Source organism: Pimephales promelas, chromosome 22 (assembly GCF_988280905.1).
Source record: "Pimephales promelas chromosome 22, fPimPro1.hap1.1, whole genome shotgun sequence".
NCBI lineage: Eukaryota > Metazoa > Chordata > Actinopteri > Cypriniformes > Leuciscidae > Pimephales > Pimephales promelas.
In genome coordinates this window covers 550,071-564,257 of record NC_142790.1, presented here as the reverse complement: position 1 = coordinate 564,257, position 14,187 = coordinate 550,071, and the positions used below count along the sequence as shown (strand labels likewise).

The 14,187-nt window shown below is 42.2% G+C and overlaps 1 protein-coding gene across 1 annotated transcript in view; it reads right to left on the bottom strand.

Moving 5' to 3' along the window:
• Positions 1-13,935, bottom strand: part of LOC120475742 (uncharacterized) — a 45,448-nt gene extending 31,513 nt beyond the window's left edge. Inside the window, exons 1-11 of the mRNA XM_039666409.2 lie at positions 13,819-13,935; positions 8,465-8,588; positions 6,099-6,656; positions 3,943-4,108; positions 2,741-2,966; positions 2,239-2,412; positions 1,489-1,566; positions 1,010-1,021; positions 802-876; positions 655-708; positions 518-571 (exon numbers count right to left, since the gene is read on the bottom strand). Coding sequence (XP_039522343.1) covers positions 518-571; positions 655-708; positions 802-876; positions 1,010-1,021; positions 1,489-1,566; positions 2,239-2,412; positions 2,741-2,966; positions 3,943-4,108; positions 6,099-6,656; positions 8,465-8,540 — 1,473 coding nt within the window. The 5' untranslated portion in view covers positions 8,541-8,588; positions 13,819-13,935. The remainder of the gene's footprint in view (positions 1-517; positions 572-654; positions 709-801; positions 877-1,009; positions 1,022-1,488; positions 1,567-2,238; positions 2,413-2,740; positions 2,967-3,942; positions 4,109-6,098; positions 6,657-8,464; positions 8,589-13,818) is intronic.
• Positions 13,936-14,187: the final 252 nt, after the last annotated feature.

Sequence of the window (14,187 nt, the reverse complement as noted above, 5' to 3'; positions counted from 1 at the left end):
AACAAAGGCGTATATTAATGACGTATATTCCGCATTATGGATCTTGTCGTCAAGCTGAGGGATCTTTTATGGATGAGTGAATGCAGTGATGTTTTTATGACTGGTATGAAGCAGGGCGCGATTGCTAATGAGAGACGTATACCAGCGCCACACACATTAGTGGATGTCAGTACATTATAAAGGCATGAGACAGATTTTAATAGCGGCACCATTCAAACTCTTTGCTACGGATGCGAAAAATGCAGAATTTTTTTAATTTATGACGGATGAAAGTTTCAGAGGAGAATGGGCGAGCGTGATGGACATACTGTGAGGTCTTATATATTTTTTAACGTGCGAAAATTTTGGACATGAATTCCAGACTCAGTGTGCAATGGCCTTTATTCTGGTGTTTTTTTCTGTAAAATATCCATGATTTTGAGGTTTGTTTGTTTGTTTTGTGTGTGTGTTTGTTTGTGTGTGTGTGTTTGTGTGTTTGTTTTGAAGTAAATGGTCTGCCACTGTAAGAGCTCCTTACCTTTTCTCCAGGCACACCTGGCTCTCCCGGCTCTCCTTTTGAACCTTGAGGTCCCTGTATTGAGAGAACACACAGATAGTCTTCGGCCGGAACGGAAAGCGTGGATATCCTGATATATAGGTGTGTGGTGTACTCACAGGTTTCCCGCCGGGGCCCGCAGGACCGTCCCTGCCCGTCTCCCCCCGCTCACCCTGTGGAGATCAAACTGTGAGTAACCCAGTTAAAGAGAGAGAGAGAGAGTGCACTTACACAGGAGAGAGAGAGAGAAGGAGATGTGTGTCGACCCTCGGTCCCGGCGGCCCGTCACTGCAGTCACACTCGTCCCTGGGCCCCGCGCTGGGCTCTCGATCCAGGGGACACTGCACACACACACACACACTCATATCAGCAAGACCTCTGCAGACACCACACACACACACACACTCATATCAGCAAGACCTCGAGCTCATCACACACACACTCCGGTCATGAGTGTGTGCGGTTCACACGTACCCGTTCATCGTCCTGTAAAACAAGGGAGATAAAAAAGGAAGTTAGTGTGTGTGTGTGTGGATATTTGTCCTAAAGTGTGTCATAAAGTGTGTTTCGCAGCAGTAGTTAGTGTGTTCATCCTTCCCTCGCGGGTCAAATTCACCCCAAGCCCTAAAATTTTACTTTTTTCTAATTTATTTTTTACAGAAAGCTTGTTTTATTTAATCTATTTATAAAATCTATTTTAATGCAATTTTTTTGGGAGATTTTGATTTTTTTTTTTTTAAATGACAAGATTACTATAACTAATAATACAAATTTTAGTTTAAGCACATTCCTCGCATTCATTCAACTCAAAATAACTCATGCATCTTTTTTTCATGCATTTTTTTAAATGAAATAATAATGACAGGAATTATATTTAACCCTTAAAAAGACCAGTTCCCGCCCACAACCAATCAAACGAATGCAATTCTACAATTCAGTTCGTTAGCTCTCACCACAGAGTAGATTTCACACGCCGTCTCTCTCTCGCTCTGATGAGGGTCACAGTAAAGCCTCAGTTTCTGAATCTCTGTCTGTGTGTTTCAGTGAGAAACGACAAAAACAAAAACACACATTTAGGCTTCTCTAATTCAACACAACACACGACTGCAACCCGTACTTTAAAAACAGCCTACAAGAATATCAGTTCACTTAATATACATGACAAACTCAAATATTTTCTCAATAAAATACTTTTATTAACTTTTTTCATATAAAATATTTCATATAAAATTTTTGAGTTTGACATCAAACACACAGAACACAGCTATATTTCAGAACAGAATAATAATGAATCATTTCTGAACATCTTTATTCACCTTTTTCTCATGGTTTCTCAATAGAATTCATAAACATATAGAATAGAATATCATCATTCTAATGGCGGCTCATTTTACCGTGTGACAACATGCCCCGCCGGAGCGCCTGAGGTTTAAACCCGGCGAGTGTGTCCGCTGTTACATCAGCATTAAACAACTATTAAATTAGTGATATAAGATTAAAAAATCAGATTTTTCTAATTTTAAATAAACACAAAAAAAAAGAGTTGGAAAAATTAACATAAGTAAGAAATGTACTTTTACTGTGGATAAATAAATGTGATATCTTCCAAATATTTGTTTGTCTCTATATAGTGTTGATATGATGCCTAGTGTGTGTGTCCACTCTCCCCTGCTGCAGTGTGTGTGTGTGTGTCCTGCCCTTACAGGGAGCGTGGCGTCCGAGCCCGAGCGCTTGGAGATCTGAGTCTCCCCGTTGATGAAGATCGGCTCCGACGGCTCCAGAGATCGCTCCTGGATCTGCCGGTCGTCCAGGAAACACGTCACATGTCTGGGCCGGACCAGAACCTTCAGCTGGTGCCAGCGGCCATCGAACAGAGCCTGCAAGAGGATGAGTGAGTGTGTGAGTGAGTGTGTGTGTGTGTTCAGGTCTATAAAGACTAAAGGTGTGCTCAAAGATCTGCTTCTTCATCCGACAGTAGTGTCAGACAAGAGACGCACAATTTCCAAAACTAACGTTCCTGCATGAATGAGGCTGTGATGGAGGAAAGTTTTTGATTGACAGCTTCTTTGTTGTGTTTATGGTGTGGGCTTTCTGTTTCATTTTCATTTATTTTCATTGGTGTCTTGAAAAGTTGCATTCATTATTATCATTGACACATAGGTAAATCCAAACAGAAACAGCATGATGCTGTAGGGTTGTGCTCACCTCGATACCTGGAGCATCAAACGTGACGGCCTGTTCCTCATTAACGGTGTTGGTGGTGGTGAAGACGAGGGCCCGGACCCGGCCGTCCAGCGAGACCGCCGCCTGAATCTGTCCATCTTTAGACAGGACCCTCCACAGGTCGAACCTCTCCCCGACCGAAGGCGCTCGCAGCCGCAGCGTCGACACGAACACATACGAGGGCGGCAGGCCTTCGGGGAAAATCTCCCTTTAAAACAGGTCACTATCCGTCAGATGGATAACACACACGTACGCAATAAAAGCCATCAACTAAACTATTACACATTTTCAGGAGCTCCAAAAAGTGATTCAGGATCACTAATTATTACATATTAAACACATTAAATCCACTGTGGCCAGTGTTAGTTGATACATCTGATTACATAATGTTAACAGTGGATTTAAACGTGTTTAATATGTAATAACTTGTGATTCTGAAATCATTTTTACAAATTATTACATGTTAAACATGTTAAAATCATTGTGATCACTAAAATCAGATCATCAACACTCTAAACAATGCTGGGTTGCTTTAACCCAAATTTGGGTCAAATATGGACAAACCCAAATGTTAGGTTAAAAATGTCATTTAAATTTTTTAACTAATTTCAGCTTTAACTTTCAACTGTACTTTTTTAAATACATTTTCAACCCAACATTTGGGTTTGTCCATATTTTACCCAAATTTGTGTTGAAATAGCCCAGCATTTTTTTTTTTTTGAGTAAACACTGTTTTAATACTCTATTGTTGATTTATTTAGCCTTTTCCACCAAGTAAAGCAATTTGAGAAGCTCATTAAAGGCTCTATAGAATAATAAAGTTATTATTATCAATGTACACGTTAATATTTGAGTTACTTGTTTAAAAATAAGTAATGCATGTCACTTGTCCGTTGAATTAATTTGCTTAAACATTCTATAAACTACTGAACTAACTCTTCTCCATAACGATGGCACTTAGAGCAGAATATAATCTTATTCTAATGTGTTTTTAAAAGAAAATGAAAGTATTATATTATTACTAGCTACAATAAACTCTTGCAACAGATCTCCTCCTAACATTTCTTTCCATCAGAAGTAACTAAGTTAGGCTGCGTAATGAGGCACTTTTTAGAGAGTGACGCGATCCTGTAATGCAGCATTATAAGAGCATGTTTCCCGTCATTAACCGTCACGAACCGGACCTTGTGTTCTCCGTGATGTCGGTGCCGGTGTCCAGCAGATACGCGTCCTCCGACCGCAGCGAGCCCGGGATCTTCTGGGCCTTCAGCTGGATCTTCATGCCCAGCATCAGCTCGAAGCCCTTCTCGTCCCGCGACGCCACGGGGATCCGAGTGGGACACACAGATTCTGCACAGACCCATCACACACACATCTGATCACACTATCAAACCAGCAGATGCGTTTTATTTTTAATCATGTTTCAATTTTCATTCAGTCAAAATGTAATATGATTGCGCTAAATATGATAATGTACAATCCAGCCGATTCCCAGGAATGGAGGAAATCATATTTCAAAGCTAAGCCCAGCGAACAAAACAACATTTTATTTCTGAATGTTCTCTCAGTTTTACTTTTAAAAACCTTTTTTCTTGAATATGCTCATTTTAAAGGGATGGTTCACCCAAAAATATATGGAAAACCAGACGCTCATTGACTTCCACAGAATTCACAGTAAGTCAGTCGCTACCGTAACCGGTTAAACCCCGACTGAGCCAAAGGCAACAGCTGCAAATAAACCCTCAGAAAACATGGACAAATGTTTGTAACTGCTTCAGGTTCCTGCCACTATTAACAAGCACTCTCTCCATCCAAACCAGAACATGCCAACCTCGCCAGCTCCCGGCCCCTCCTGCCATGGCATCGCGCCGCTGGTTTGGCCCGCGGTCTGTGGCTCTCCGTGTCGCTGGGCATGAATGGACTGTGGTGTTTTAGTGGTCCGCTGCTCTTTCAAGAACAGGAGAGGATTGCTAATGCCAAAACTAGTTTAAATGTTTATGGGATTGCTGACACGCATGTGAGGCCTTGCCCACGCTAATACGGGTTCATTTGATCTTTTCCTCTCCGTTTTGGCCCTCCGTCCACACTGAGAACACACAGCGTGTTTATTAATGAGAATCTAAAGTGGATCAATTTGTGAACGCAGTTTCCGTGTTGTAGTGTGGACCGTCAACGTGGCGTTTACATTTATCCAGATATATTTGAAAACTGCTGCTAAAATATCCATCCACACTAGAGTTTTCCAGCGTTTTCCGACATATCAGCAAATGTTTAGCAAACGCGAGTAAATGTTCTTTCATCTGTGATATGAAGAGTGTGCAAAGTCACATATTTTAGCAACAGTGTGAAAGTGAACGGGCCCAATACCGCTATAAACATGAATTGGTACTATATGCGTCATATGACTAAACTTACGTTTCCTCAGTCCACACTACAATGCGAAAACTGCATTTTCAAATGAATCTTTGGAGTGCATTTTCAAAAAGTTTAATTTTCATGAATAAAAACGCCGTCTCAGTGTGGCGGAAGGCCAAAACAGAGCGAAGGATGCGTTTTCAAACGAAACCGTATTACTGTAGTGTCGCTAATGCCTGAATCTTACGATACGTTTACACGATAATGGTTAAGACGAAGACGTTTTTCCTTTGAGTTTTCTGTGTACAGACGACACCATCGTCAAAACAATCCCCATTCACACGGATCCGTGAAAACAACTACAACGCTGTATGCTGCTGCCAGGCCAGTAGATGGCGATGAAACAGACTGAACACGTTATACACATGTGCAGGACGTCATCCTCTTCGCATTTTTGTTGTTTACACGCATAGACATATACACTAGACGTCACCTTGGGTTCTAAGCATGCGTCAAAACTGCCGCCATCTTGGATCAGGGACCTTTGAATGAAATCTGAACTAGGAAGTATGTTTTTTAAACAAAATGTTTGTTTTTTTCTAGAATCAATGATAAATACATGTCTAACCGTTGGAACGAACCAAAAAAAAATTAGAAAATCACATTCATGATGATTTATGGTGATTTTATTTCTGTTAGACCTTTGTCTACATTGACGCTGATGCATTAAAGGGGAGGGGCTCCCCTGTTCCAAGATGGCGGCTCTATTGACGCATTCGTTCTAATGAACTGCCGTGGCCAAGGCGACAACTAGTGTATATATCTATGGTTTACACGGAGACTGCTTTTAAAAACTTGTACTTTGAAACCCGTTTTCAAAGGTTAGCATTTTCAGGTGCCCAAAACACCGTTATCGTGTGAACGAACGGCCAAAACGCACATTACGTGTCTGGTTGAACGCGGTGTCGTGTGAACAGCCCCTTACCCTCGCACAGCTTCTGTGCCATGGCGTCCCGGATGCGGTCGATGTTGGTGTAGTCCTCGGCGTAAAGCACGTAATCCCCCTCCGGCGCGTTAGCGATGGTCACCAGTTCGGACGTGGTGATCTCCGAACCGACGCCCACCGCGAACACCGTAACCCCTTGCGCCCGCGCCTCCACGCTAGCGTCCATAACGTCGTCCTGCGACTTCCCGTCAGTCACCACCACGGCAATACGGTTCTTCACGTCACTCCGCTGCGAAGACGCAAAGACGTGGTCCACGGAGAACTTGATGGCGCGGCCCGTCTGCGTGTTTCCCCCTAGATAGCTGATCTCCTCGATGGCTTTCACGAGATCCTGAGTGGTTTTGTGGAGGCCGAGAGGGATCTCCAGCCGGGGCGTGTCGCTGTACTGAACGACACCGACCTGAGAGTAGTGGGAGCTCACGTCGAAGCCACTGGTGACATTGACCAACCAACGCTTGGCTATCTCGAAGTCCTCGTCTCCCACGCTCCAGGAGCCGTCCATGATGTAGACCAGGTCATTAACAGCAGTGCTGCAGCCTGAAGAAGAAGAAGAAGAAGACTGAGATCGACATAAACAACACACAGAGAGTCTGAAAAGCAAACAGCGAAGCAAGCAGCAGAACAACTGCAAAAGGGAGTAAATATAGCAAAACAAATGTAAACAAAAAGGTTCACATCTCATTAATACATTGAGTTGTAATGAGATTTATTGCTTATCCTATAAATTCCTTACAATTTGTGACCACAAGGGGGCGCTGGCCTGAAACTTTGTTGAGGACCTTCAGGACGTGGTGCCGAAGAAAACCTGCTGAGTTTCGTGACGATATGCTTTCCGTTCGTAAACTTTAGCTACTGTATATTCAAAAACAATTGCAGTTATAGATCTTTTTTGTCATTTTGTAATTCAAATGATGGGAAAGTACACACCAATATCATGACGGACTATTAGACAAAGACACTGCATGTCAGACCAGCGGTTTCATGATTCATGTTTTGTTTAATTATAGTGCCACCATGAGGCACACTCCCACCACGTCCTCCGAGTGCCCCTAAACATAAACGTGTCAAATTTGGTGAAAATATCTTATTTCGTTATAGACTTCATTTGGAGTCATAGACAATTATATGACCCAAACCGGACTTTGATTGTGTTTTTTTTTTTTTTTTTTGGCACTTACTATTACAGTATTGACATTTGGACACTAGCATGTTGGCAACAACCTATGCTTCGCGTTTTCCGACGGTGGTTTCGGCTTCGAAAGTTGTTTAAACGCTAAATCAAAATCTAGCATGTTTAGTATTGTTGGACTTGGTAAGGTTTCAGGAATCTCTGGTTCGAAACTTCTCAGATGCACATCAGGGCATCGTGCCGATGAACCACATAGAGTTTCGTAACAATACGCTAATGCGTTCATAAAATACAGCATTTTACTTCTAAATTTAAAATGGCAGACGCCAAGAAATGGCCGATATGGTAAAAATGTATATTATTTTGCTCGGCATGCCGCCCCGAATTTAACAGACCACTTTTATGATTTTTTGGAAAACCGTTCAAAAGGTATAAGCCAAAATATCTCCGGAGCACTAAAAATTAATTTTCGCATTATTCAAAAACAATTTGACGAATCAACTTGGATTCCATATTTTTTTGTTGGCTCCGTCTTAAGATGATCTGGATAAATTTTTGTGTTAATAATTTTGAATGAGAATCAGTTCCTCTTCAGCATCTCTTCTCTGATGATGTGGGCGGGGCTATAACCTGTCACTCACAAGAGATCAGCCAATAGCAAACCACAACCAGTCCAATCAGTTCCCCAGAGACACAATCAAGCCCCGCCCACATGTGTTCTTGTTTCAAAAGCGTTTCACTCGATATACGACACAATAGAGGAGAGAAGACCAGCGCTGCTTCTGTTTTAATGACGACTTTAAGAAAGCACATGGAAAACACATAATTGACATAGACAGAATCTCGCAATTACGTACTTACAACTTCAATTACATTTTGGATCTGGCAAGTAACAAATACTCTAATACCATAAAGCACACGTCACACATATTTGAACATGCTTTATTTGTACACCATTTTGAATAGAGTTTTTTACTATGCTTATTACAGTGATGCATTCTCTGCAAATGATACATGCAATGCTGAACGGCCCAAAGAAATATAATAATTTAATATCAATAGATGTGTAATAATAAGAAAAAATTACATGCATGATGGATGAAACATTTATAATAAACACTGCAATGCTCCACCAAAAATTCTGTTTTGATTTTAATGATGATTTTAATGACACTTCTGAATGCATTTCTCCGATTTGGTGATAAACTGGTAATACCGGCTCGGATGTCCTCGTCCGCTCGCGAGTTCATCAGGAGAACCAGTCCTGGCAAACACCTCCAAATCCACGACATTCCCAACCAGCGCTCCGGGCTCGAATATAAGTGTCAGTCTGCAGAGCCCTGTTGATTAAAGAATATTAAACAGTCTGTTTTGGATGCAGAGCAACACTGCAGTCTATAATTATTCTAAACGGCTAAGAATCAGTTATCTTACATAATTACATAAAGATGAGTGTTTCATTTGATTATACTTCTGATGTTACACACTTACTTAAGCTAATCAGATCAGTGCACACAGCGAGACACAATCTGTGTCACTTCTATAAACATCTACAGAATAATGGAAAGGTCCACTGCACAGTTTGATTTATAAAATGAATGAACTAGACAATAAACAATGACCAGAAGCATGGCAAACATGAGGCTGAAACACCGAGTGTGTGTGTGTGTGTACATGACAAAAACAGCCAATGACAAGAAAGACCTGCAAAACAAGATAAAGGACACTGAACCAATGAGAGAACAGAACCAGTTATAAGACGATCAACCAGTGAAAACATGAGAACAACTGGCGAAAAACCTCAAGGCATGAAATCATGAACTAAATGGGTGAACATGTTTTCATTCCCATGTTTTATGAATTTATCTCATTTTCAATAACAAATTTGTATATTACAGTAAATAGAGTTAATAGTCTCTTATTGACCTGATTAACCATAAAACAAGCTCTTCAAATGAATTAAAGAACACATATATTGAAGGATAGAGACCCTTCATTGTTAATGGTATTATGATTTGTTAATAGCATTTAATTGATTACACTGTCAATTAAACATTTGCAGTTGGTTTGATTGTAGAAGATGTTTTATGCATGTTTTCTTAATTTGTAAGGATTTCTAAGCGTCATTATCTGTTATTTTGAGTTCCTCTACACAGGGAATAATTTTGCAAAGCAATTGGTTCAAAGTTTAGAAAAGCTTCGTTTCTCCCATCACACGAGCAAGACTAAGACATACAGTATAATAAAAGACATGACTTAAAAACAATGAAAGGAAAACATGCAAAACAATCTAGACAGACATCATTATATTGTGAGGCATTTGATCCTAAAATCAACCTATTGTTGCTCGTAACTAAAGACTTCTGTTAACACTGTGATGCTAAAATATGAGCCTCATAATCAAACAATTAGTGCTATATGCTGATTACTCGTATCATATTTGGGCTCTCCTGAATCTTGCTGGTCACTTTGCACTGGCAGGAACACTCTTCAAATTTAACACAAAACTCTAACCAAACTTTTACATTCCTCCATAAACATAAAAGTTTATACGTCAACCAGACACACCCTGAATGATATGCGTAAATTATGTGAATAAAATAGCATGCAGTCTGTCTATTTTGCTAACGTTTCATTGGCAAAGCAACTCTATAACTTTACAGGCTACGACAATTCCCTTTTATTCCACTATATAAAATTGTCTCTGAGGGTCGTTTTGCTGGTACCGAACAACACGTGGTCTTGCTTTCTCGCTTTGCTTCAGTGATGTCAACAAACAGACCACAGCCACCGCTAAACCACAGGGAAATAACAGCGTCTGCAAAGAAACTGGTGAACACAACATGCAAATAAACAGGGCATGCCGAATTACGAGAAAATGCCCACAATTACACACACACATGTACTTGTGCTGCATATAGAAACACTTCTTGTTGTTCAGCAATGCCTAAGAATCATGTTGACTTTGCACAGTATAATTTCTGTTTCTTTAATAAAAATAAAAAATAGAAGACCCAAGCCAGCCTTTCAAAACCACGTCACACGAAGCATCTGTCCACTTTACAACGGTTATTTTGAGGTAAAGCGAGCTTGACTAGGGTGATGGCACTGTCTAACACAACAGAGGGGCCGTTCCCTGTCCCGCAGTGAAGCCTGGGACGCCGACTCTGGGCATCAGGACACTGCACAGGCTGGGGACGCTGTGTTTGACTGGGGCTTCGACGGTAATAACCCTGATGGCACAGTGGAGCACAAACGTTCAAGACACTCCAGTACGTGGAGAATGCAGAAACACGTACTCATGGCCGGATTTGACTGGATTGAGGATTAAACAGAAAAGAAAGCAGCAGAAGTGGAGACCCGTGTGTTGAGGTCAGTGGGACAGATGTTCTGCTGCTCAGAGAAGTTTCAGCTCAAGCGTCTCACAAACACTTGTGCTTTCAAGCCAGTCATGGGAAATCGCTGGTTAATTGGCCATTTCTTTCTGCAGGAGGTTCCCATGTTCCCCTGTTTCCCCGAATCCCCTGTCCCCCTGTTCCTATTTCCCCCTGTTCCTATTTCCCCCTGTTCCCCTGTTCCTCTGATCCCCTGTTCCCCCGATCCCCTGATCCCATGCCCCCCTGTTCTCCTGTTCCCCCGATCCCCTGATCCCATGTCCCCCTGTTCCCATTTCCCCCTGTTCCCCCGATCCCCTGTTCCCATGTCCCTGTTCCCATGTTCCCCTGTTCCCATGTCTCCCTGTTCCCATGTTCCCATGTTCCCCTGTTCCCCTGTTTCCCTGTTCCCATGTCCCTGATCCCCTGTTCCCCCGATCCCCTGTTCCCCGATCTTATGTTCCCCTGGTCCCATGTTCCCCTGTTCCTATGTCCCTGTTCCCCCATTCCCCTGTTCCCCCGTTCCCATGCCCCCCTGTTCTCCTGTTCCCCTGATCCCATGTCCCCCTGTTCCCATTTCCCCCTGTTCCCCCGATCCCCTGTTCCCATGTCTCCCTGTTCCCATGTTCCCATGTTCCCCTGTTCCCCTGTTCCCCTGTTCCCCTGTTTCCCTGTTCCCATGTCCCTGATCCCCTGTTCCCCCGATCCCCTGTTCCCCGATCTTATGTTCCCCCGGTCCCATGTTCCCATGTCCCTGTTCCCCCATTCCCCTGTTCCCCCGTTCCCCCGTTCCCCTGTTCCCATGTTCCCATGTTCCTGTTCCCATGTCCCCCTGTTCCCCCGATCCCCTGTTCCCCTGATCCTATGTTCCCCCGGTCCCATGTTCCCCTGTTCCCCGTTCCCATGTTCCCCTGTTCCCATGTCCCTGTTCCCATGTTCCCCTGTTCCCATTTTCCTGTGTTCCCGTGTTCCCCTGTTCCCCTGTTCCCATTCCCTTGTTCCCCTGGTCCCATGTCCCCCTGTTCCCCCGATTCCCTGTTCCCCCGATCCCATGTTCCCCCGATCCCCTGTTCTCCCGATCCCATGTTCCCCTGGTCCCATTTTCCCCTGTTCCCGTGTCCCTGTTCCCATGTCCCTGTTCCCCTGTTCCTGTGTTCCCCTGTTCCCATTTTCCTGTGTTCCCGTGTTCCCATGTTCCCCTGTTCCCATGTTCCCATGTTCCCATGTTCCCCTGTTCCCATGTCCCTGTTCCCCTGTTCCTGTGTTCCCCTGTTCCCATTTTCCTGTGTTCCCGTGTTCCCATGTTCCCCTGTTCCCATGTTCCCATGTTCCCATGTTCCCCTGTTCCCCTGTTCCCCTATTCCCCTGTTCCCATTCCCGTGTTCCCATGTTCCCCTGTTCCCATGTTCTCATGTTCCCCTGTTCCCATGTTCCCATGTTCCCCTGTTCACATGTTCCCCAATTTGATTCATAGCTCATTTAGGCTGTGTTTACACGGAAATGATTCTAAACAGAAAACGCAAAAGTGGTGTTGCGTTATCACTTTTTATTCTTCGTTTAGACGAGCATTTTGGGTGGGAAATCCGTGTGCATTTGATGACGCAAAAGTGTGTAAAAATGTAGTATGCACTCCAGGCGGCTAGGTGGCAATGTGGAGCACTGCCACACAACAACACCAAGTCAGCGCGCCTGCGTACAACCTTCACTGTCAAGCAGACTTTTGCGTTTTTACCGTTTACACGGGAACGCAGCGGTGGTGCGTTTTTAAGCCCCAAAAACGCCGTCGCCGTGTAAAAGAAAGGCACATCCGATAAAATATTTTTTACGTTTTCACCTGCGAGCGTTCTCGTGTAAACATGCAATCCAGCTCAAAATATCATACATTTGGGTTCTTTGTCGACCTCTTGTGGAACAAACAATAATACAACATGATATTTTGTGACTCTAGGTGGACTTATAGCTCTATATAGAGCAAATGTGTGTGTGCGAGCAAGTGTGTGCCAGTGTGTGCCAGTGTGAGTGTGTGTGTGTGTGTGTGTGTGTGCATGCATGAAATTAATTCTCAAGACCGTGGGCAAATTGTAATATGTTTAGTATTTTATAATTAACATTTATATATGTTTAATCTGGACAGTTCACCCTAAAATGAACATTTACTCTCATTTCAATCCAAAGCTTTCTCTCTTCTGTGAAAAAGCGGTTATTTTGACAGATGGCTGAATGTTATTAATGTTGTTTGTTTAGTTGTTGTTGTTTTTTTTTCCGTCAATGGCCACCAAAATTATTTAATTACAAACAGTCTTCAAAATATCTTCTATGTTCCGCTAAAGAACGTCATAGAGGTTTGGCTTGACACGAGGCGGAGTAAATGATGAGAGAATTTACATTTCTGGCTGAATAACAGGGTGTAATGTTTGGGAGAACTACCTTTACAATTATCTAATACATTACCTATGCTCATTTTTAATTTGCATTCATGTTTTATGAGAATTATTTTATTAAAAAACGATATTCTATTTAAGATAAACATCTGCAATTAAGGTCATACTTCACTAAAATTTAAACAGAGAACTCTTTGGGTTTTGAACGAGTTATAATAATAGTCTTATAAGTCTTATAATAATAATAATAATAAAAAGCTCAGGTGTTGCAAGATCTGAAACAGCTCCTACATGGTCAATGACAGCAGTAATGCTCAGATCTCAGATCAGTAATGCTCAGATCAGATACAGTCATGGACCCATACATGTTGGCAATGCATCAGACGAGAAGCATGTTTCAGTGCATATATGAATACGAATATAGAGTGTAAAACTAAACAGTGGGATATGCATTACATAATAATCCTGCAATCCTCTTGTGTGAGACTGACACCTGTCCTATAGAGGGCGTCCTCTTTGTGCCATCAAACATTTTAAACATCAAGGATAAAATTACTTTAGAAATAGATTTTAAATACAGGCCTGTATTGTATATCTCAAAGCAGGTTATTTTAGATGACAAAAATATATTAAACCCATGATTATAGACTAATATAGTTAAGTAAATGTCTCAACATTTCTAACTCAATGTAATATTAATAAAAACAAAAAAGACTAAATAGTGTCCATACATTTAGCTAGATTAGGTTTTCTTTGCAAATGTTAAATAGATATTAAGTTTCAATCATGCAACATTAATTAATATTGGCTCTTACCTGCTCTTTTAAAATTGCCTCCAGAAAAAAAAAGAAAGAAAGAAATGAATGCATGAAAGAAATGAATGACTTAAACTGAAAAGTGAACTCGATAAATCATTCCATCACTCTCTCTGTCTCCAGCGGAGGAGCCATGATGCCTGTCACTCCAGACCCCTTATACAGGCAGACCCGATGACGTCACCGAGACACGCCCCCTCGGGTAGACGTGCACGATGGCGTCATGCAGAGAGACACGCCCCTCAGACCGGCAGCTGGAAACACACAGTCGCTTCTGCTGGGTTTGGTTGTAAATTATCAGCTTTTTGAAAAAGTGAACTACTCCTTTAAATACATTCTGCACTCTTAGAAGAAAAGGTTTTATCAGAA